Here is a 24,466-nt window from a genome sequence, read left to right on the forward strand (position 1 = left end):
TCTATAATTACTATAGCAATAATGTGCTTAAAACTGATTGCTTTTTTTCTTTTTTGTCCTTTTTGAGACTGGCCGCACTGCACTCATCCAGTGAGCGCTGTGAGCGCACCGGTCATCCCTATATAGGATCCGAACCCACGGCGGGAGTGCTGCCACGCTCCCAGTGCTGCACCCTCCCGAGTGCGCCACGGGCTCGGCCCAAAACTGATTGCTTTTTATAGTTTTAAAAGTGTAATGTAGTGAGTGAACCACTCTTAATAAATGAGTGGTAACTCTGTAAGTCATAAAATGCAGAAATACATCACTACGGTATCTTCCTGGCAGCATGAAGAAACAGATTATCCAACACCAATTCACTGTGTGCTCCGCCCAAAGTAAAGTCACAAACGGGGGAACCAAACATGGCCTCCGGATAGGTTTTGTTTGGCTCACATTGCATTAAAATTTTCTTAAAATTATTTCCCAATGTTTAAAATTGAAATTTAAAAATCTCTATTTCTAGCTTCTCATGGAAAATATCAGAGGATCTGGTAACATCATGCCTGAATTCTGAAGCTGAGTAACCTTGCCTCTACCCAAGGTGAAAGCTCTCCAGTTCAACACAGTCCCTACTATTCCCTATTGCACCACATCTGTCCTACACTTCTCATTTTTGTTACCTGCTTGGCATTGTATGGAATAACACAAGATATTTTCTAATTCATGGTAAGATATTTTTAATCAGATAAGGACTATGTACATGAAAACTACAACAGAAATCACATCAAATGACCTCTTCAAATGGTAGATATTAAAATTACACCTAAGCAAAAGGAAAGAAAGATACTTACTGAACCACAGCTTGACCCCGAGTCAGACCTTTGGTTTTCAAATAATGCTCAATTACCCTATCCTCACTGTAAAACAAGGAAATAAAAAGTATGACAGTGCACGATTATCTGAGGTACAGACTCAATTTCCAGATTCTCAGGTGGCTATTAGAAATTTGAGAGCGAAGGCCTTTATGAAAGCCTTGTCTTCTGTTTGGAAGACAGAGTCTGGCTGACTTTTGTTTCTACAGCATGTAGATTCCTGAACTTAAGACATTTGACTATCTCCATTATAATCTTTAACTTATATTTTATATAATATATTTATATAATATATACTAATAGTTTTAAAAACTTAATTTACTAGAAAAGGAAACATAATAACAATTTCTCAAATGGAAAATTGATATCTTTTGCCATAATTGGATGGAATATAATAAATACAAAATAACCATATTAAACGCTAGTTGAGAACATTGTTGAAGAAATTTTGAGCATAAGGCCTACCATCTCTTTGGTTAAAAAAGGTAGACCAGGCCGGCCCGGTGGCGCACTGCTACAGTGCACCGCTTGGGAGCGCGGTGGCGCTCCCGCCGAAGGTTCGGATCCCACGTACAGACCGGCCGCTCACTGGCTGAGCGAGGTGCGGGCGCGACACCGAGGGTTGCAATCCCGTTGCCGGTCCCGGTCCGGTGCGGGCACGACACTGAGGGTTGCAATCCGTTGCCGGTCACGAAAAAAGACAAAAAGGAAAAAAAAAAAAAAAAAGGTAGACCAGGCTGGTGGTTCACTTGGGAGAGCATGGTGTTGATAACACCAAGGTCAAGGGTTTGGATCCCCATATCAGCCAGCCATCAAAAAAAAATTAGTTAAGTGTTCGGTATTATAGACTTTCTCCTTGAATTATTTAGAAGATCTAAAAGAATTAAAGCTGGGCTGGCTGGTTAGCTCAGTTGGTTACAGTGCAGCCTTATAATCCCAAGATTGCAGGTTTGGATCCCCATACCAGCCAGCCACAAAAAAATAAATAAATAAAAATAAAATAAAAGAATTAAAACTGCTTCTGGGTTTGTCTGCAATTTGAAAATGCTATATTATCACCTCTTGGGGACACACTGCTTTAAGAGAAAACCCTTCATTATTGGCTTAGGGCAAAACTTGTTGACTGGAAAGGAGAGAACTAGGTTGAAATCAGGCAACCTTTGACATCATTCAACTATCTCACCCTGCTTTCAGACAGGTAGCTCTTCTAGTCATAGCTCAAGTAAACCTAGAAGAGTAAATATTTTTATCTCTATATGACCAGTAATCAGTGGTAATTAACCTTTTTTTTTTTTTTTTCTTGAGAAACTATCAGTAACAATGATTTGTTTAGAAAGTTCCAGTGTCAGGATACCACATAGCCTCAGAACTCACTTTCATATGTATATACTTGGGAAATATATTCCAACCTTCAGATGAAAGCTATCATTGTTTAATATTTATTTTGTAATCTTTATTTTTTTGTGTAATTTTTTAGTGGGAAGAAAAACCATCTTCAGGATTTGGAGACTGAAACCAAAGAGAATACATTTTAAGGGGAATATGAATAATTCAAAGAAAAAATAATTTTCTAGGAAAAACGTGGGATGCAAAATAGGTACTATGGATTCATTAAAATACAAACAACTAGGGGCCGGCCCGGTGGTGCACTCGGTAGAGTGCGGCGCTTGGGAGTGTGGCGGCGCTCCCGCTGAGGGCTCAGATCCCATATAGAGACCGGTCCGCTCACTGGTTGAGCGTGGTGCGGGCGTGACACCGAGGGCTGCGATCCTGTTGCCAGTCGCGGTACGGGTGCGACACCGAGGGTTGCGATCCCATTACCGGTCACGAAAAAAGACAAAAAGGAAAAAAAAAATACAAACAACTAAAACAACTCAAAATAGACAATGATATCTGGCTGTAGAGGAAACCTCTGGTCATTAAGGAAACTTCTAATCAAGGAAATCTGTATCTTAAAACACTTATGTCATATTTATGGTAGATTAAGTCTGCATTATAGTGACTGCACAGATAGTGAGCATTATGTTCATCTAAAAGCACACAGTCATTTCATGTACGTGGAAGAGATGGCACACAGCCACTCTTAAATGACTGCAAGATCTGTCTTCATATAACAATCCCCAGAGAGCTTTGACAAGATCCTCTCACTGAAAGGATCGAGGTCAGCCTATGGTTACTCTGATACATTTGACGCGCAATTTGATTATTTTCCTCACTTACATTTATTTTTAATTTCTTGAAAAGCATACAGTTTTCAATGGAGGCTATGATAATGGGTCACCTGTTATTATCTTGACTTGGCTTACCAGTAAGCAAGGGATGGATGCTCCTGAAGAGTTTTGGTTGGAAAAGCTGGTAGCGTCTTTAAATCTTTCCTGGCATTTTCATCACTAAAAAGAAACGCAACATGGTAATGTCAGGCACTGCTCCCTGAAAAGTGCTCTAAGCTGGTCACCAAATGAATGAGATGTGAAAAGTAATGATTAAAAAAAAAAAAAAGAAAGGAAAAAGAAAAGTAATGATACTGCATTGGGCTCTGTCAAAACATTGTGGTCAACACACTTAAGGTTATGAATTCTAACTAGAAATAGCCTCCAAATCTGACAACCAAGTCATATGATGATATTTTAAGGTTCATTGTATTTTCTGCATGTATCTGCTTTATTACATATTTAGGATTGTAATTTTGCATTTTTCACATTGTATTTTTACACAGCGTTCTTTAAATTTCATTATACACTTTTCCTATGTTCCAATAGCATCCTCCTGATTATCTTACTGGCTACATAATATTCGCTATGTTGGAATTGCTGCTTGTCATAAAACCATTCACATAATGCCACCAATTTTTCACAGTAGATATCATAACAATAAAAAGATTTATGTAGACCTCTGTATTCCTCTTCTGTTACCTCCTTACCGCCCTCTGAAATATAACAGACCAAGTAAACCATCTACGGAAATCTCTTGAACAGATGACGACTTGAAAATATGTTTCTAATAAAACTCAAGATATCCCTCAAATCACATCAAGGGAACTAAAGTGCACCTTGTGTAAGGAGGGCCATTATCTAATTATAAAATGGCAAAATCCTACTTGTCAAGAGAAAGACGTGGTCTTTATGAACCTTAAAAAAGGGAGAACAGGTGGTACAACCCCATCATAGTTGGCCCTACACTGTATGAGAGAAAATCCTCTCTAACTGCCCCAAGTATTTTAGGAGATAGTCTATAAGGAAACAAACACGACTTTCTAGGTCAATTAGAGCCAGAATAAGTACATGAAAAAGCTACTCAAAATCTTGATAGACTAGTGATCATCAAACAGCATAATGCTGACTCTTGTCCTACTTCCCACCTCTTCCTACCTTTACCACCAGCTACCCTTTGTTGAGAGGTTACCAAGTGCCAGGCACCAAGCAACACACTTGGGGGACATTATTTACCTCATGTTAAGCTCACCGCAAGCCTTCCAGTGAGGTAAGTACTATCACTATTCATGCTTTGCAGGTAAGAGTGTGAGGTTTAGAGAGGCTGAGTCATTTGTTCAATGTCTCACATCTACTGTGTGGAGGAACCAGAAGCTAAATCTCCGGTCTGTTTCACTCCGAAGGCCAAGTCCTTAACCACTGGATTCTATGATCTGCATCCCAGGCAGACTCCCAGGGCAGTGTCCTGGAGCGCTGACGTGAACATCCTCGACTCTGTGAAGACACAGCTCCCCTTCACCCTCACCTCCACTTACAAATGAAAACAATAACAAGTTAGTTTCAAAAACCAGCACTTGCACATTTTTACACTAGCTTCCCTGGGGCTTGCCCCAATGTGAATCATGATTTTGAAGTAGATCAACCCCCAATTGGAGGACCAAACATTGAACCTAAGATGAATTTCCTTTCAAAACATTCATGCAACACTCGTAGTTCAAGGGTTACAGATCACACTGGGGAACCAAATGTGGCCTCCAGGCAGGTTTGGTTTGACCCACATTGAACTGTATTAGAAACTGCTCAATCCTGTTACTTCATCAGGTTTAATTTAGGTGATTTGCCTTCAATGCCTACAGAAAGTTTGTTTTCTGGTTCTATCACCAAGTTTCTTGACCATAGCACAGGGCAACAAAGTGAGCCCACTAAGCAGACTCTACATAATTCATACATACATTAAGAACAGATAGTGACAGTGAGTGTCACCTAGCTTGAAGACACTATGACTTGCACCCGTCAACATTACATTCCAAAACCGGGGTTGTGGCCCTTCCTAAAAGTGAAAGATCTAGCTTTCTAAATTACAACAGGAAATAAAAAGTCACTTGGCTCCTGTTCTTACATAAGAATAAATCTCTCCATTCATCTGAAATCTGAGCAGTACGACTTAACCACATTGACAGTCTTGGGAAACTGGTTTGGACTTCCTGAAAATCAAAATATACCACAATCCAATTTATTCATATTAAAGGTCAACTGTCAATTCCCAGTGCTAATATTTATTTTTCTTAATAATTCCTTTTATGCTCTGTCCTTCAAAGTGAATTTACTTTTTATTATTTCCTTTTAAATTTTCTTTTATCTTATTTTAGTTTTGTTTTTTGGAGGCTGGCCAGTATGCATTTCCTTTTAAAAGAAGTTGGCTTGCGTTGGTTTTATTATTATTTTTTTTTTATGAAGGGTAAATACATGTATATATTTTTAAATGATAAACTATACTCTAGTTTCTTTTCAGGTCATATAAATCTTTCACCTTTTTAAAATGATAAACTAAGGACAACGCTTTTTGTTGTTAATCACCATCACCAGCAACATGTATATTGTTATATTCTGGATCTAGGTGAACCATAGGCTATGTTCCAAGAACCAAGCCTAGCATTGACTTATTTCTTTGGATTACAGTTAATTTTGTGGCAATCAAGATCTCACAAGATTGGAAGTTGCTATTTATCGTAAATTTATTTATTCATTTAACAAATATGTATAAGTACATACTGCATGCCTAACATGTAGAAGCAAGTGTCATAAAATGGAGTTGCCTTTAACTGATACATGTGTAGTCAGCTGAAAGAGAGAGGAGAGAGGGGAAAGAAGTGAAGAAGAAATTTTATCCATCATTCTATTCAATAAGCTCACGGTTCAGAGTAAGTACAAATGGGAGACCCGAAGCAGTTGCCTTTTAAGATGGTTTTTGGTCCTGGATCTCTCAAAGCATAAGCATCTCACAACACTGAGATTTTTCTAGCATTTAATACATGTCCAATAAACACAAGCAACTTCTATATTTAGTGCCTAACTAAAGAAATAGCTGTGTATTTTATTTGGGGAAAAATACTACCTGGGTTGGATTTACTGAAAGACAAACTTTGGTCTTTATCATGTCATCTTGCCAACAGCTTTCAAGAGTAATTTTAACTATACACAATTAGATCCTAGCCTAGTTAGGAGATACGACGTTATTCATGTACAATTGCTAGCTGAATAAATCAATAAATTACCAAAGGTTAATCATGAGCCAGCATCCTAAATAACAATGAATATTCATTCATTCAGACTTTTTTTTGTACTAATCAATCACTGGGAAGCAACTAAAATGTGCATTAACAGGGAAGTGGTTTAGGGACCATTTAAAGGAGAATTTAGACGACTTTAACAGAAATATACTTGAATAGATGAAGCACCGGGGATTTTGAGGGCAGTGAAACTATTCTGTATGATACTGTTATAGAGGATATATGGTATTATGCATTTGTCAAAACCTATAGAACGGTACCATACAAAGAGTAAACCATAATTTGACTACAGACTTTTGTAACAAATGTACCACACTAATGCACGATGTTAACAATACGGCCAACAGCAGGAGGGGGAAAGAAGGGATGTACAGGAACTCTCAGTACTTTCTGCTCCATTGTTTTATAAATCTAAAACTGCTCTAAAAAAAAATAAGGTCTACTAATTAAGGGAAAAAAGAGAAGAAAAAAGAAATACACTTTAGTGGTTCTAAGCTGGGGCAATTTTAACCCCTCATAGGACATTTAGCAATGTCTTAAGACATTTTTGATAATCACAATTGAGGAAGGAGGTGTTATTCGCATCTAGTGGCTCAAGCCCATGATGCTGCTGTTTATCCTACAATGCACAGGACAGCTCCCAACAAAGGAATATCCCACCCAAAAATGTCAATAGTACTGAGGTTGAGAAACTCTGCATTAATTATAAAAATCCTGAGAATTCTACCACAATACTTTATGAAGATTATCTTTTAGACTTAAAGAATTTTTCTCTTGTGTCTTTCAGAACATAAATATTACAATGAGACTTTTTTTTTGAAAGCTGGCTGGTGGGGGGATCCGAACCCTTTACCTTGGTGTTATAGCATCATGCTCTAACCAACTGACTAACTGGCCAGCCCTTAAATATTAGGGGTCTTGGGTGCAAATGTCTAATAGGAGCCAAGTGAGACAGGCATTAGAAAATCAACTGGGAAAACTAGCCAAAAAATGGCAAGTGAAACTCAGCATCAGACACAGAGAAACAATGGGGAATGGTGGGGAGTATGAGGAAGAGAAAGAACACGGCCCATCTGAAGTATTATTTAGCATATAAATTTGACTGTGTCTGATGGAGATAAAAATTTTAGTTAATTTCTCTTTACAAAAAAGTCAGAGTTAAAATAGCATGAAGTGTTCAGGAACTCGATCTCTTCTCTTGCTGCTTTGCATTCCTGGGATGTTGCTATCTCTCACATGGTGCAAGGTAGCTCATCCCCATGTCCATATTGCAGCCATTAGGAAGGAAATAAAGAATGAGGTAGGACACACCCACTCCTGTAGAGGCAGAACCTGAAAGCTGCCCACCTTCCCTCATCCCACTGGCCAAAACTTACTCATATGGCTAGCTCTAGTTGCAAGGGACTCTGGAATATGTAGTCTTTCTTTTGGGCAGCCACATGCATAGCTAAAAATTCCATTAATATGGAGGAAAAGACGATTGGATACTGGCAGAAAACAATCAGATCTGCACTGCTAGGGTGCCACCATTCAGGGCCAGGTAATTTCTGCTGTGCAGGAATGTGGATCCACTATTGCCTAACGATTGCATTTTTTCCAAAAATAAGCCAAAATCCCAGAGTTTTATGCCAAATATCTAAATTTTAAAACATTGCCTCAAACCCTCCCCCTTAAAAAAAAATAAAGCCGCCCCCCTCAAAATAAACCCCAAACGTGGGCTGGCTGGTTAGCCCACTTGGGAGAACATGGTGCCAATAACACCAAGGTCAAGGGACCCCCTTGCTGGACAGCTGCCACAAAAAAAAAAAAATCCCTCCCAAAACAAAAAAACACCGAAACACTGTTCTGGCTATAGAAAACATAGCAGCAGATCATTACCATCACTTTGCAATTTTTGACAAACTATTAGTAAAGAATGGAAAGGGAGATGCCTTCTCAGCTTCGTAACTTGGTTTCTAGTTACAGATAATTTATTAACAGTGCAAACTGTCAGTAGTGTGTGCATAAAAGAGACACATAAGTCAGACAAATGTGGAATCTGGACCATCCCAACTAATTGCCTTTTCAAGAAAGAACATAGCCTTATTCCTTGGCATTAAAAAAGGTATTATTCCTCCAAATCTGGTCATCTGTGCTATTGCAAAACATCCTTTGTAAATATGTAACATCACTTCCCTATAAGAACCTATTTAATACAGGAAATTTCCAGCAAGCCATCACCTCAGCTCAGGTGGCTGAGCTGTGGATCTGGTGAAATATTAACAGAGAAAGACCACAGAAGAATCGAAAGATGACTGAGACAGAGCCCCTGGCAGAAAAAATGGGTTAAACCCTTCAACAACTAGTGCATAGAAGTGGAACTCCAAACAGCCAACAGACAGAAGAAAAGAATTCAATTTCACAAGTATTCAGGGAAATGAAATTAAATCTTCAGTATATTACCAATATGCATCAGACTATCAAACTTTTAAAATTCTGAAAATATCTACTTTATATGAAGATGCAGGGGTAATAGGAACTCTCATCCTTTGCTAGTGAGTGTGTCAATTGGTAGGATCATTTTGAAAATCTGCATACCCTGAGACCCAGCAATCCTTTGCTAGGTATACCCCTAGAGAAACTTATACACAAGAATAAGGTTTATAGCAGCATTGTTCACAATAAGACAGAAAAAAGAAACAACCCCAATATCCCATAACTATAGACATGACAAAATTGTAGTGTATTCATACAATGGAATATCACAAAGCAAAAAAAGTAGACTATAGCTACACACAACATGGATGAACCTCACAAATATATTCTTTTTCTTTTTCTTTATTTATTTTATGAGACAAGTGAAGCAGTGGGAGTGGAGAAGGAACAAAGAAATCTGTAACTGGTTGTGATCAATTGTTGTAAATACCTTTGCGCTTGAACCCACCAAACCTCACCAATATTGAGCAAAGATGCAAAAGACCCCAAATATAGAAACACACCATGATTCCATGTACATAAAGATCCAAAACAAGCAAAATGAAATAAGAGAGAATCACATATAGGTGATAAAACTATAAAGCAAGACAAGAAAATATATACCATAGAGTCTGAGTCCCTCTGAGGAAAGAGAGGGAATTTTATTGAGGTCCAGGCAACGTGCCTCACCAGGAGTGGTTATTTGGCTGTAAGCTTTCTAATTTGTTCTTTATACCATACGTATGTTTTATGCATTCTACTGTGTGACATAATTCACACTAAAACTAAATCAAATACAGCTAGTGAGTGGCTGTGCGGTGCCGTAGAGCAAGTCGACTACCATTTAGAGGGGAGGGGCTGCAAAACCAAGTCAAGAGGTTAGAACCTATAGACCAAAAAATGAATCCACCAGGGGGTTAGAAACACCGGCACATTATTCTAGAAGGTTAATCCCAACTGATCATTTTCAGAGTTTAGGACCAAACAGGATTTCACGTTTGAGTGGATGGACAGGAGCTGAGTGCTGCTTTGTTCACCTGCTGGGAATGTGCCTGGGAGCCTCAGGCTGCATAGATCTACAAGGCTTGCAGGGGCTGCCGGGTCTGGCTTCAACACAGCAGGCCCTTCCCTGGCTGGCTGGGCAGGTGCATAGTTTATATGAATCAGAATCAACCTCAGAGACCAGAGGGAGGACCAGCTGGAGAGGTAAGTAGATCTCAATTAGGACATCTGTACTTTTCACCATCAATAAAGGCACTCACCCCACCTGGACATTCCTGACCCCTAATGGCAATGATATGTTATTTTAAAGATGCACCTGACCAGAAACGCCACAGGGAACTGATTCCTTTGGGTCCTATCCAGAGAGAATGCCCATAAATCTACATCACTTGCTACTTCTCAGTGGCCATACCAGATAGTGCTTTTCTCTATCGTTTCAGAAGGAATTCAGATGTCACGATGAAGAACACATTTGTGTTTTATCTAATTATCTAGGCTGAGCCCCTCCCTTAGGCATTTCAGATTCCTATTTTGCTAGCTTTGCCAAAGGAAGCTGTCCACGATCCTCCACTTAGCCACCACAACTATTTTTCAGGCAATGATTCCTTTGGGCATTTTCAAACCGCCTTTTGCGGGCTGTTGTTTTTCTTTACTGACCTCAAAAGCCCTGTTGGAATGTGCCAACCCCACTCACGGTTGGCAAAACCAAGTCACCCTTTATGTGTGCTGGAGCACTTGTGTGGAAAAAGCCACCCCAAGCAAATGTGTGCACCTGCTGTGGCTAATGGCAAGCTTGCTTACAGCAACAGTCAGCCACCTGCCAAGTCCCAAACTTCACTTTTCTTCTTAATGAAAGCTCTTCTTCTTGAAGAAAGCCAAAGCTTTTCTTGGGCTGGCCTGTTAGCTCACTTGGTTAGAGCATGCTTCTGATAACACCAGGGTCCAGGGTTCGGATCCCCTAACTGGCCAGCCATCGAACAAACATGCAAAAAACAAAGCTCTTCCTTACCTGAAACCCAAAGCAAGGGTGCATAAGAAGTAGATGTTAAATATAATAACCACGTGTTAATGTTTGCAGAAACCTCACAGAGAAATAAACTAAGCTCTTTAAAAACTTACCCTGAGACTAGAGTTCTTCTTTCATTAATGCATAAGCATAACTCAAAATCTTATTTCAGAAAAATGTATATGTGAATGTAAAAATCCTTGAGTTAAGTGCCTGTTTGAACATGCAAAATAAAGTCTAGGGCCTGCTATTACTAAGTGTAAACGTATCACATCACCTAAACATCATCAGAAATTAACTAAAGGGTTGTGAAAGGAGCCTTCGAGGACTTGGGCAAGTCATCACAGCTAGAAACTCTATATAATACCGTGTTCCATGCAAACCTAAGATTTCCTGTTATTAGGAATGGAGCTAATTAGAAACAACTGCCAGTCTTCTGGCGTTTCCTTGTAAGTCACTTCTTTATGCTTGCTAGAAACCTGTGGTGACTCGTCAAAGTTTTGAACTATACTGAAGGGATGGGACATGGTTAACGAACATAAGAATTAGAAAAGTGTATTTAATATCTGTTAAATAGGTATAAGAGGTGCCAACTTAACTACTAAACCATTTGAGCTGGATCCAGTATCTAAAGATGACAGCTTGTTTAAACATATAATTATTAAAAGGATCTTGGTTACTATTTATAAACTCCAATTTCCTCAACTAATATACTAGCATTGATCAACACCTTGGTTATTAGTTTAAGGTATGCTATCAGTTTGCTTAGAGCAGTTGTTCACTGGCTGGATTGCCTTCAAATTGTCCTTCGTTAAAAAAGAAAACCATGTTTCTCTCAGTTATCTGCGCAAGTTGGCCTTCAGTGATGAGTCTAGTTTATCATCTGTTTGACTTAATAACTAGGGACTTCTAAGAATAAATTTCTCTCTACTAATTCCTAGGTAAAGGGATAGTGAAGGCGACAAACACAAGAATGCAGTAGTTATAGTCCCCTAGTCCCCTGACAAGCAGCATCAGTATTACCTGAGAACTTGTTAGAAATGCAATTCTTGGGCCCCACCCCACACGACTGCTGAATCAGAGAGGCTGGGGCCCCACAATCTGGTTTAAGTGCCACTGCAGTAGAATAAACATAATACAAAACACAGAGATTTCCAAAAAAGGGACAGTAATCAACAATTTAAAATGGGAGAAAGTCAGAGAGGCAGAGCAAAAAGCCTTCTGAGTGGACAGCTCAAAAGGTTAGTTTCAGGAGACTCTAGGAGGGGACCAAGTAGTGAGGCAACTTGAGTGCTGTCATTTAAAAGAAATGCTTCTAAACGACAACAGCGCACACTCACTGGGTATCCCTAGGTGGCAGAGACTGCGCTAAATCCTTTCTCTAGAGGTGTATTACGCTATTGTCATCAGCATCCGCATTATCATCAGCATCACTATTCCACAGATGTGAAAACTGAGATTTAAGAAAGATTAAGTAATGTAAACTCACACGACAAGAAAGTAGCAGATGTGACCCCAAACCTGTGCTTAAACCACTTTGCTTACTCCACCAGGATTCCACAAGGAGGGGACAGAAAACGGGAAAGGGCAGAGAGAGGAAGGAGAAGCCTTCGTCAGCTTTCCTTAAGGCTTCAGAATTTATAATTGGGGTGGCCACTGATTAATTCCATTAAAATGCATATTCCTGGGGTGTTGACATTCTGCCTTTTTAAACTAGATTAAATTGGATTAATCAAAAACCGAATTGACCACATAAAGATCTGAACACAGATAGTAAGAATTACTGTGTTATCAGTGTTTCTTGAACCAAAAAACATCAAAACTAGTCTATAGTTGTCCCCTAGCAACAATGACACCAAATTAATTTTTTTAAAAATGTTTTAAAATGAGCTACAATACCAGATCCCAGTCATTTTCTGCAGAATTTTTAAACAGGGAGTCCAAATTGCTTCAAGTAAGAAGCCCAAAACCTCAATAAAAGCTCCTTAAACCATGCAAGGTATTCTGGATGCCCCCAACTTTTTATATTGACTCAAAAAACTCACAGTAGGCTCTCTACCCCTGAGGAGTTATCTCTGTTACTGTTTGGGGATACCAAGGCCTGGGATGGGGTGAAGAGAACAGGAAACAAGTTGCCGCTTTCATTCATAGTCAATCACATGCAAAGGTAGAAAGCTCTGGCTCAAGATCATTCGATGTCTAATGCCACTAATTGCGAAAACTTGTTGGAGTGAGCAGGACTGAAGCCATGCTGGGACCTAAAACGCATGGGCTGTAGGCAAATTTTAAAAACACACAGATTTTTCTTGGCATGCATTTTTCTGGGTTCCCTCTTTTCCCATGGTTATTTGATATTTTGAACCTTGGTTATGGGGCAAAATGGCATTATTTACATGAACGTAAAGTTGTTTTCCAGCCAGTCTGAAGCTGCAGACTTGCACGTACTACCCAGACCCTAAGATAACAGCAAAGTTAGGAGCAGAAAGCAGAGGGAGTCTTGGTGAGACTTTGCACCTGAGACCTTGCATGAAGCCCTCGCTGCTCACGTGCCCCTCCCTCCTGCTTTTCACTTTCCCACATTCCATTCCCTCACTCCCTCTTTAAAAGCTCCTCAGTAAAGCTGAGTCTTTGAGATGGCTGTAGCCTGGCCATTCTCCCTCAGGTTTACTGGAGAGATGGGTTAGCCTAATTTCTCTCCTCAGGTCACCAGTATTCCTGAATAAATGCTGACTTCCATTTTCGCCAACATTTGAACATTTGACTTTTGTTTGATTTTTTGTCTGGGGGCAGGCAGCCGGACCTGTGAGTTCAATATCAAATTTTGGGGAGCCTCAGCCAGGAGCCGAGTGGCTCCTGTAACATAATTAGCTTTGAAAGACTGCATGTAGATTGAGCTAATCTCATAATAGCTAAAATGAAGTGCCCTGTTCAATTCTTACCTGTCCAGAGCAAACTTAAAAGAGAGCAGCCCCAACCAACCAGGTAAATGAGGTGAATTCATCTGGTCCAGCCCCTGAATCACAGATGTGGGCAATAGAGCCCCCGATGTTCAAAGACTTACCTAAAGGTGGCAATAGATCTAAAAGACCAGGAAGTCTGTTCTTGGACGACTCCAGGCCACTCCAGGCCAGGGAACCAAAGTGGAAAGAGGAGGAAAGAGGGAGAGAACTGAAATGCAGGGAGAAGGGTGGGGGAGGGGCTGGGAAACGCCCAGCTGGTGGGGCCAGACCTTGCCCTCCTCTCCTAAGCCTCAGGGTCTTTCCATTCTTGGAATTTCCTCTACATCCAATTTAAACATTTCTTGATCACACCTTAAACCAAATCAGGTTGTAGCTATCTACAGGTGAAAAGTGAGAAGAGAAAGAATGATACATACAAGCCATTCTGCTTGCCTTTGGCTGAGGCTGGGGATGCCCCCCACTGCTTCTGTGAAAGGTAGGGAGCTGTGCCCCCCCCCCCTTGACAAAGGAAGCTCCTTCCTGGGGGTCCAGGTGTCAGCATATATTTCTAGGCTGCCTCCAGTCCCCAGCTCCTTGGGACCTCTCAGCTCTTCCTTCATGGGACAATAAAAGAAATCCTTTTGGCTTTAAAGAAGACCATCCTGGGCACTTGCTGTGCAGGACAATACCCAGCATTTTGCTTGTACGAACTCATTTAGTCCTCATTGCAACCCAAGATGTAGGCTCCATTTCTAATTTACAGATAAGGAGGTTTAGAAGGGTCAGGGCTGGTATATAGGCAGCCAGGACATAATCAGAAAAAAATCAAAAGATCAACCAAGCAGCCAGTCCTAGACTTGTGATTTTCAGTAATCAGGTTTGGAATTTAGAACTGGATTTAGTCCCAGGTCTTCCTGTTTCTAGGAGTTTTGTGGTCTTAGATAAATTAACCTTTGTGAGCCTAGGTCTCCACATTATAGAAATAGGGATAGTGAACTGTCTCATAGGGTTCCTGGAAACACTACAATACACTGCTATGAAGTCATCTGCCTATAATCAATAAACATGTTCTTTCCTTTCAGATCATAGCACACTAAACCAAAGATTTTACCAAACACTTTATTCCTACCATGTTCAGACCAGGCTGGTGGTGAATTATTACCACTGAGAAGAATCCCCAATAGGTGATGTAGGTTAGAGTTGCCAGATTAAATCTTTAGGACATACTTATACTAAAAAAATTATTCATTGTTTATCTGAAATTCAAATTTAACTGGGTATGCTATATTTTTATTTGCTAAATCTGGCAACCGTAGGGGTCTGTCATAACCCACATGAGAAAAGAACTTTGGAGGTGACCTGCCAAGTTCCATGTTGTGAGCAGTTTCAGGAGTAGTTTGACAGACTCTAAGATAATGGGTAGAGGTTAAGCCTTGAAACTTAGTTCTTCCAACATCATGACCAATCCATGGAATTTGGGTCAAAAGCTTCTTTCAGCATTCTACCAAAGATGCATCCTGAAGCAAGAAATCTGCTTGTGTTCTGGGAAGGGCAATGTCCTCTCAGCTAGAATTCCTTTGTCCTTACATTTTGGTCTGTGGTCTAACTTGTAACAGAGGACAAATTACTCTGCCCATCTACATGTTTGATGGGGACCAACTGTCAAATTGTTGTTTTTTTTTTTTTTGAGTCTAAAGAATTTCTAATAAGAATGTGATGAGAGATTTTTCTAAACGTCAGCCAGATTGCTGAGGACTCTGATGGTTTCTACTTTGAACCTTCAATTCTTTAAATACCTGGTAGAAGAAATACAATCTACAAGCACGACTTAGGCTGGGAAGCAGATTAACATGAAAATGCGTAAATACTTAAAATAGAAATATTTTACCTCTTGTCATATTCATTGAGACAGAAAATAAAATGGTGATTGCCAGGAACTGGGGAGAAGGGGTAACGGGGGAGTTATTTAATGGGTACAGAGTTTCAGTTTTGCAAAATGAAAAAGTTCTGAAGATTGGCTGCACAACAGTGTGAATGTACATGGCTGAACTGTACACTTAAAAATGGTGAAGACGGTAAATTTTATGTTATGTGACCAGCCACCAAAACACAACAAAATTTGTCATGTATACTTTACCACGATTTTAAAAAATTTACCTCTCACACAAATCTAAAGTTAGAAAAAGGGTACACAGAAGAAAAACAATCAATGCAGGCAGTGTTTTCCTGCAAAAGAACAGAAAGTGAAAGAAATCTGTTCTTCTGGGAAACTTCCTACTAGACAAGTGAAAATTATTTATGGTCAGCTTAAAGCCTCAAAGCTGTATCCCTTCTTCCTGCCTGTGCGAATCCACATGTCCTTCCTGATCACACAAAAACTGGATTAACCACCTTAGCCACCAGAGCAGATAACAAGACTGTATTATGTTATCACTTGGTGTTTCTAGAACCAAACTTAAAGGGACTGAAATGCTTATCAGTGAGGGAATGTAGAATTCCTCCCCCACAATGTCATCCCTTAGCTCTGGTGGACTCTGAGTGGCAGAAGTAGTTCATGTCATACTGCTTTATTGATACCGAGTGCTACCCATGCGGATGTCTCAGCCGGGTGCTATCTGAAAAGGCCAGCAGGCTGAGTTTCATGTCAGTCCCCTAGCTGCAATGGGCTTAGTGGCCCGGTCCATTCCAGAGGAGAGGGACACTGAGAACCCAAATAGTTCGAGGGTTACTCTCTGCACAGGACTGATCCTCTGTGGCATCAGTAGCTGTTTAAAGGTGTATTCAGGCGGGTCTGAAGGTAGAGAGTTACCTCAATGGATTGTCACAGCCAGTTACAGATTGAATTGTACTCTTTCCCCCTTGTTACTACTGCACTTGACTAGTTTTAAAAAACAACAGTAAAAAAAGATATATTCAAGTGGAGCTTGGGATTTTTGTTTTCATTTAGTTGCATCAAGTATTTAAGCTGTGAAATGCAAAGTGGTTTTTTTGGCGACGGGGGGGGGGCAGGGGGCGGGGGAGGGGATTTGAACCTGTGACCTTTGTGTTATAACACAGCGCTCTAACCAGGCAAGAATGGCCAGCGCAAGGGGTTTTGAAATGCAAAATACTCAAACTGTGAAATGCAAAGTGGTTTTTTTGGCGACGGGGGGGGGGCAGGGGGCGGGTGAGTGGATTTGAACCTGTGACCTTTGTGTTATAACACAGCGCTCTAACCAGGCAAGAATGGCCAGCGCAAGGTGTTTTGAAATGCAAAATACTCAAACTGTGAAATGCAAAGGCCTGATTCCTACCCTGATTCTGTGGTTAACAAATGAAGTCAACGGATCACTGGACCAGCAAGAGGCTCAGACATCAGAGACAAATAAGTGTGGGAAATGCTGCCTATACGTCCCCTTTGGGGAGACTGAAAACTTTGTGAAGTGTTTAACTTTTAACCATGTATTACACGTAGAGAGAAAATTAGCTTCTCAACAGTTTTTTCTCTGACGGCTGGCCGGTATGGGGATCCAAACGCCTTGACCTTGGTGTTACAACCATACTCTAACCAACTGAACTAACTGGCCAGCCCAAAACAGTTTTTTCACAAAAGTGTTTTGTTAATTCATTAGGGGCCTGGGCTGAAAAAAGACAGAAGCTTTCAATTTCCGTCAAGTCAGCCTTCTTTATTCTGCCAGAAAGGAAGGTAATAATTCTTAGAAGTTTGTATTGGAATATCAAAAAGGAAACACCTGGGCTGGCCCAGTGGCTCACTCGGGAGAGTGCGGTGCTGATAACACCAAGGCCCCGGGTTCGGATCCCATATAGGGATGGCCGGTTCGCTCACTGGCTGAGCGTGGTGCTGACAACACCAAGTCAAGGGTTAAGATCCCCTTACCGGTCATCTTTAAAAACAAACAAACAAACAAACAAAAAACAAAAAGGAAACACCTCACAATGATAAAAACATGAGGCTTAGAGACCCAATTTGCCACTGTCTAACTAGCTATCTGACCAAGGTAGTAAACTACTTAATGGCTCCATAGCTCAGTTTTCCTATCTGTAAAATGGGGACAATATTAGTGCCACGTCACAGGGTTGCCACATAATATCTATTGAGATAAAAAGAGTTCCAGAGAGATAGGTCACCCCTAATTATACAGCAAGTAGCTGACCTTGGATTTGAACCCAAGCAGTTAAATTCCAAAGTTCTTGTCTTCACTACTACCTCCTAGTTGATGCGACCATGCCTAGCCCATGGGAGCTGCTATTTTTATCATTGTAACTGATTTTAAAGACTATGGGAATGAAATTACATTTTAGAGCTGTAAGTGCTTCAGAGGTATAAGAACTAAGGGGCAAATTTCTTGAAAGTCTTTGATTTGTTTTTCTTCCCTCATTAACTACTCTCAGGGCATCCAGAGAAGTTTCTGTCCCATGGGAAATAGGTACATTTTGTAGCACAGCTGTAAGTTGTGAACATTTCCTTGCTATTTGAAGCTGGGTGTTAACATACATTAACATTCCATCACAGCCCTGAATTGAAAATTTTAGTCAGTCACTTTTTCTTATAAGCAGAAGCACCCTAATCACATGTTGCTTGGTAACTTCCACCTTTCAGGATCTTTAAAAAAAAAAAAAAAAAAAAAAGCTTTGCTTTTACAAACTCATTTGTGGCTGGAAGCTCAGTGATAAAGCCTGGCTTCCTTGCCCTGTCAGCTTTCAGGAATTCTCCGCCTTTGTCTGTGTTGTGTTACACAAGTAGCTTGTTGTCTTTGCAGTTTAAGGGCTGACTTGGAAATTCAGGCTGTCAGCTATTTAAAAAAAATGGAAGTCCACACTCTACTATTTAAATTAACTTTCAAAGAGCAGGGTTTCCTACTGGTTATGATAATGTTCACTTAAAATACTCTGAAGGAAACACGGCAGGAAGCAAAATAAGAAGGGAGAACTGTTATTTTTAAGGGCATTGTAGAAGAGTTTGGGCAAAGCCATGAAGGCAAACTAACACAGGGTATGCAGGAAAAAAAAAAAAAAGAGAGGAGAGGCATGAACAGATATTAAAGAGTATAAACAGCAGAGTTCGGGAGATTAAATGTGTACTGCAGATCAAGTAGGGCCAGGTTGAATGCCAGGTTGGGGTGTTGAAGAGCAGGTGTCTGTGTGCAATGAGAAACTGTAAGAGATTTTTAGAAGTAAATGACAATGGTCAAATCTATGTATTAGGAAGATAACTGGAGGTCATGTGCATGCAGTAGTGTGTGATGGAATCAGAACAGATCTGGGAACTCACTGGCTATGTGACATAATCTCTTTGGGCCTAAATTTTACATCTATTGGTTAGTTAAATGTGGATGATAACTACTGTGGTGGAATTGAATGAAATCAGGCATGGACATAATGTCATAGTAAGCACTCAATTGTTAGCTCAAGCAAACAACACCCACACACACATACTTTTACAGTCAGATTGAGAGGAGGGGGCTGAGGGCTGAAAAGCTATGTGCTGATAAAGACAAGAACGGAGGGAGCTGGCTGACAGATGGAAAAAAGGATGGGAGAGGAAAAGGGAAATCCTTACAGATGATTCAAGACAGAATAGAGATGATGTCATTCAAAGGGAGACAGCGTGGGCTGGCTGGTTGGCTCAGTTGGCTAGAGTGTAGTGTTGTAACACCAAGGGCAAGGGTTCACATCCCCATACTGGCCAGCCTCCCCCCAAAATTGGGGGGGTGTTTTGAGAGAAGGGAGGAGACAGTGAAAGAGGAGTTGGTTTGAAGGCCAGATGGGACAGTCCAGCATTTAGAAATGTTAAATTTGAGAAGAAGGGAGATATTCATAAAAGAGAGAACTACAGCAGCCTTAAGAATTAGATGTCCAAACACTTTTAATTGAAAAAGACATGTTATCCTGGTTTAAAAAGGTGTTTGGGAACACTTTTTGGCAATGTTTAAACGTCAGTGAGAACACTCAGTGAAGTTCTAAAAGCCAAGAGCAGCAACCAACATGCAAACCAACAGAAAAGTGCAATTTGGAATTGCCAGTGAGGTAGCCCTTGACAGAAAGTTCAATTCCCTGAAAGGAAGGCCCTGCTGTATATATCCTCACATCCTCAGTGCCCATACTGATGCTGACATATTTTAGGCATTCAGTAGAGGCTTACTAGATAAAGCTACAGATTTCCTCTAATTTAAATTTAGTGGTATCAAGAATGCATAAATTCCACTTTAGCACTTCGTCTTCTTTAAGAAATTTCTCTTTCCTGTTCCCACCTGAGAAAGTTCACTTAAGGAAATAATCATGAATAATGACAAAGATGTTCATCACAGCATTATTTACATTAATGGGGAACAACTGATATTTATAAAAACAGGGGAGTGGTAAATCATGTCCATCAATTTGATGAAATATTAAAGTGGTAATTGCAGGAACTGTTCTAAGCACGTTACAAATACGAATTTGTTTAATCCTCATAGCAATCCTATGGGGTGTGGGCTTCTATTATAAACCCCATTTTACAGGTGAGGAAGCTGAGGCTTAGAGAGTTTAAGTAATTTGCTTGAATTGCTTAAAAATGCTTGACCAGAAGAAAGTGGAGAGGGAGGGTTCGCAATCCAGAGATTGTAGGGTGTGAGCTTTCTTCTGGGAAGCCCTCACTTACAAATGGAATTTCAGAATCACCCTCATAAATGATTACATTCCTCCCATATCTGATATTCCTAGGAAATATGGCTCCTCCAGGAAAGACAGCAGGAGAGATACAGCAGCTCTTGATATTATTAATGATCTAGAAACTAATTTCTCCTGTTTTTATCCCCTGCCATTTTCTTTGAGTTTTTTTAAAAAAAATGGTGTTTGTTGCTTTTCATGATACCTTCAAAGGATATTTCTTAACCTACAAAAGTTTTTAAAATATATACCAGAAAACAGAACTAATGAGAGAGGACAATGAGTAAACCATGGTGTGTTCCATGGAATCCTTGACCATTCCACCAGACTGAACGGGCAGAGGAGGAGAGAGTCCGGAGTTTCTGAAGTGAAGTATTCTTCTGTGACTGGGAGTTTCTGAGCTTGGAAAGCGTTATTTTGTTATCGGTCTGTTAAGGAGCACAGTATACAAAGACTTGGCTGGGAATGTGTACTAGGTGATCTGTAAATAATCTACGGGTAAAGTTTACCAGGAGTGGAACATTAACGTGGTAGAAGCCAAGCTTTCAATGGGTCACTGGCCTGAGAGCTGTTTCTGATCAGAGGCCTTGCCTCCACCTTTAACCGTTTCTACTTCTCCAACTACAGCAATTGCATGAAAAGCACAGAATGCAGTGGGTAGCGGGTGAATTCCAATACTCTCTCTGAGGATGTGGCCAGAGAGGCAGTTAGAACCAGCAAGTGTCTGGGCAGCAACAATACAACTGTTAGGTCAAGTGTACTAAGGGTGAGGCCCTGTCAGGGCAGCTGCAAAAGAAAGCCCCTATTAATCCCTTAACGAAGCAGCTGATGGATTTAATCTTTTTCTGCATACATTATAACTCTCCAAAACATGGGGTTATTATAAGTTTTAAAAAATCAACACAAGCTACCAAAGCTTTTTATAGATTTCTTTATCTCACTAACCAACAGATGAGAGCAAATAGAACTTTGGATTGCTTCTGATTATAATTCACTGTCACTCTGGCTTGAAAAATTGTATGAAAGCCTCATTTCCAGATTCATTCACAAAAAGAATAGGTCTCTATTTGAAGAGGAAAGAGATCTCAGTCTCCTGTCTACTTTCTTTTGATTTTGAACCCATTGTTATTTAAAATAACAGCATAAAATGATTCAGCTAGGATTATTTTGCATTGCAATATCAGAAAAGGAATTATTACCTGGTATAATCTCCCTTGGCTTCCTGAAATAAAAAACAAAAATAGATGGTCAACATGTGTTTATGTTAAGCTAAATGAATTTTATCTTGATCATTTTCCTCTCTTAAAGTCTCCAAGTTTTGTTCTGAAGAATGTACATAAGGAACACGTTCTCAATGGCCATAGAGAAGAATGTGGCATGGATAAGAAAATGCTAATATCCTTTTAAGAATATTTCTTATTTTTAACAGAAGACCCAAAAAAAAGAAAAGAAAAAGAAAAAGCACAGATAATTATTTCTCCCCTTATGTTTCTAAGATCCTGTGAAAAATGCTTTTTTATTTGAGTGGCACTCTTTTTAGACTGGATGCAGACCTTTTAAACTATGATACAGATAAATAAACATATACTATTAGTTTTCTCTTTCCTTTTTAAACCAGCCTGGAAACAGATTTCGTTTTTCAGCTACTAATGCCTTTAAGAATTAAAGGGCTCTTTTATTCAACCTCAGGAAAATGTATAGAAAAGTTACTAAATAGATGAAATTTACAGCTGTTCTAACAACAGCTGCTTCCCAAATTCAAGTACCCAGAGCTCTTTTCCAGCAATAGAGACACACAATATCACACTATATAGCTCATGCAAACTACTCTAAAACAGAAGACACTGGCTCACATTTTTCATTGGCAAACAACCAACGGCTTAAAAATCTATCAGACACTGGCCCGTGCAAAAGTTTCAGAGTTTCAGGCAGTTAACAAAAACCAACCAACAAAAGGGAGCTGGTAAGAGGCAGTTTGTCAATTACCTGTAAAACCAGTGCTGCTAACTTGAAGATGGTTTCGCTGTCTACTTCGATTTGCCCCTGTTGGTGGAAAAGAAAAGCATCACTAAACACAGAGCCGCCCTAGGTTGCAGCAAATGGCTGTGGAATGGGGGAAGCTGTCACAGCTTGGCACCTCCAGTTTACGAACAAATGCAGATCATACCATTACAGGGGGAAGGGGGGGTCGTGGAGAGACTCATTTGAGGGTTAGGGGAAACCACTGTGTGTGTGTGTGTGTGTGTGTGTGTGTGTGTGTTCTATTAGCTCTGGGGATTTTGTTTAGAGATAGTATTCAGAAAGAAACATGAATGACTTTGAGGCTGAAAATTCAATTTATAAATGAATAACTTTTATCTCCGCAAGTTTATTTTTAAGCATTGCAGATTTTCTTAGATTCATTTGTTGAGTGTTTTCCTGAGATTATTTTTTTCCTGTCTCATAGCATGGTTACTTCAGTATACATACAATGTACGTATTATTAAAAATATAAATTCACTTCTGTATCAATGACACATTATTGAGTTAATATTTGCACCATCATAGATGAAAAATGTGAAGCCTTAAAAATCAGTTACAGCAAATGCTTAGATGACTAAAATTCTGCTGCTTTATATTTAAGTCTGATGAACTATAATTTATCATTTTTTCCATTATTTTATTTTTTCATCCTTCAATATCCCAAAGAAAAATTGGAGTCTGGGCCTCAGTGAACAGAAATGCTTTTTTAGTAGCCTGGCAGGAATGCGTAAGTATATGTAGAAGAGGTATTGCCTCTATCAATAATATTCACATGCACGTTTTTCTACTTCTTTAAGTGTGGTGATATATATAAATACCATTGCCGCATCATGCAATATTACAACAATCAGTGGTATAGAGTGATCTGTATTAAAAAAAAATTTTTTGTGTGGTATGTTAGCTTGCATGCACTAACACATGCATAAATGATTCCACATTACCCCCTCCTTGCTTAAGTCCTGTAATTAGCACTTGAAAGCACATAGTATTTAAGAACAGAACTCATGGGCCTGGAAACTGCCCAGCACTCTGTCTTCTTCCCTTCACCTGCTGAATCTGATCAGGAGCGTCTCTTGGTTATACCAAGTGCATGGATGGGGAATAATTAGGTAGTTTTAATGTAAATGTACATTAGGTAGGTTTATACAGATAGTTATGCCCAGTGAGGATTTTTGAAAGAATTATGCTTTTCTCTCAGGTGTCCAAGTGACTTGATTAGGGTTCTCAAAAAACAAACTTATAATAATAAATCTTTAAAAAGCCATAAAAATAAAACAAGCAAATAAGAAACCCCAGGATGTTACAATGTCAGCACTGACCATTATTCATGTATCCCTTATATTACAAAATGAAAACAAATTAATTCCATCCTCCAACATACAGGCCTCCTTTCTGAAACCTGAGGCCCAGGGTCTGCTTCAAAGTTTTTTGCTTCAAAAGCTGACAGGCCAAGAGCCTTGGAATTCAAAGCTCGCCTATAATCTCTAGAAACAGATTATAAAATCAAAGAGAAGCCAGGTTGATTGTAGGAATCAATTGCCTTCTGTCTTTCAGGCAAGAGACATTGGTTTTCTAATCTGGTGAAAGATGATGAAGTGGTTAATCCAACAGGTGAGGTGGGTGTTGAACAAGATTAAATTTAAGAAAGGTTAAATTCCTTAAGTTCAAAGAAAAAGAAACTCACGGAGAGAGAGAAGGGCTAAGAGGGGATCTCGAAAACATCTTTGAGTTCAAAATTAGGCCAGAACTTAAAGTCAAATTTGTCTTACAATTTTAGAGAAGAGAAAAAGTGGATTTATTTAGGGCATTAAAAAGAACTAAAGATGAATAAAATAAATTGAAAATTACTGCCAGCCCTTCTGATACCCCCTTTGCTTCATTAGAACTTCAGATGAGTCACCTGAACGGTATTTTAGTCACCAACTTTTCAATTTAGTAAATGGAAGTTCAGCAGACAGATAAAAAGACCTAAAGCAGATACTCTTAAGGAAGCTGCCAAATAATTTTCTACCTTGAAGGGTCATTAAATATTAAAAATGCTGAA

General features: G+C 39.6%; 1 protein-coding gene across 2 annotated transcripts in view; it reads right to left on the reverse strand.

Moving 5' to 3' along the window:
* FRMD4B (FERM domain containing 4B) overlaps positions 1-24,466 on the reverse strand; it is a 208,103-nt gene that overhangs the window by 39,608 nt on the left and 144,029 nt on the right. For both annotated transcript variants that reach the window (XM_008567202.1, XM_008567201.1), the window contains exons 6-9: positions 22,387-22,443; positions 21,600-21,622; positions 3,158-3,241; positions 831-896 (exon numbers count right to left, since the gene is read on the reverse strand). In XM_008567202.1, coding sequence (XP_008565424.1) covers positions 831-896; positions 3,158-3,241; positions 21,600-21,622; positions 22,387-22,443 — 230 coding nt within the window. The remainder of the gene's footprint in view (positions 1-830; positions 897-3,157; positions 3,242-21,599; positions 21,623-22,386; positions 22,444-24,466) is intronic.

Source organism: Galeopterus variegatus, unplaced genomic scaffold (genome assembly GCF_000696425.1).
Source record: "Galeopterus variegatus unplaced genomic scaffold, G_variegatus-3.0.2 Scaffold303, whole genome shotgun sequence".
Taxonomy (NCBI): domain Eukaryota; kingdom Metazoa; phylum Chordata; class Mammalia; order Dermoptera; family Cynocephalidae; genus Galeopterus; species Galeopterus variegatus.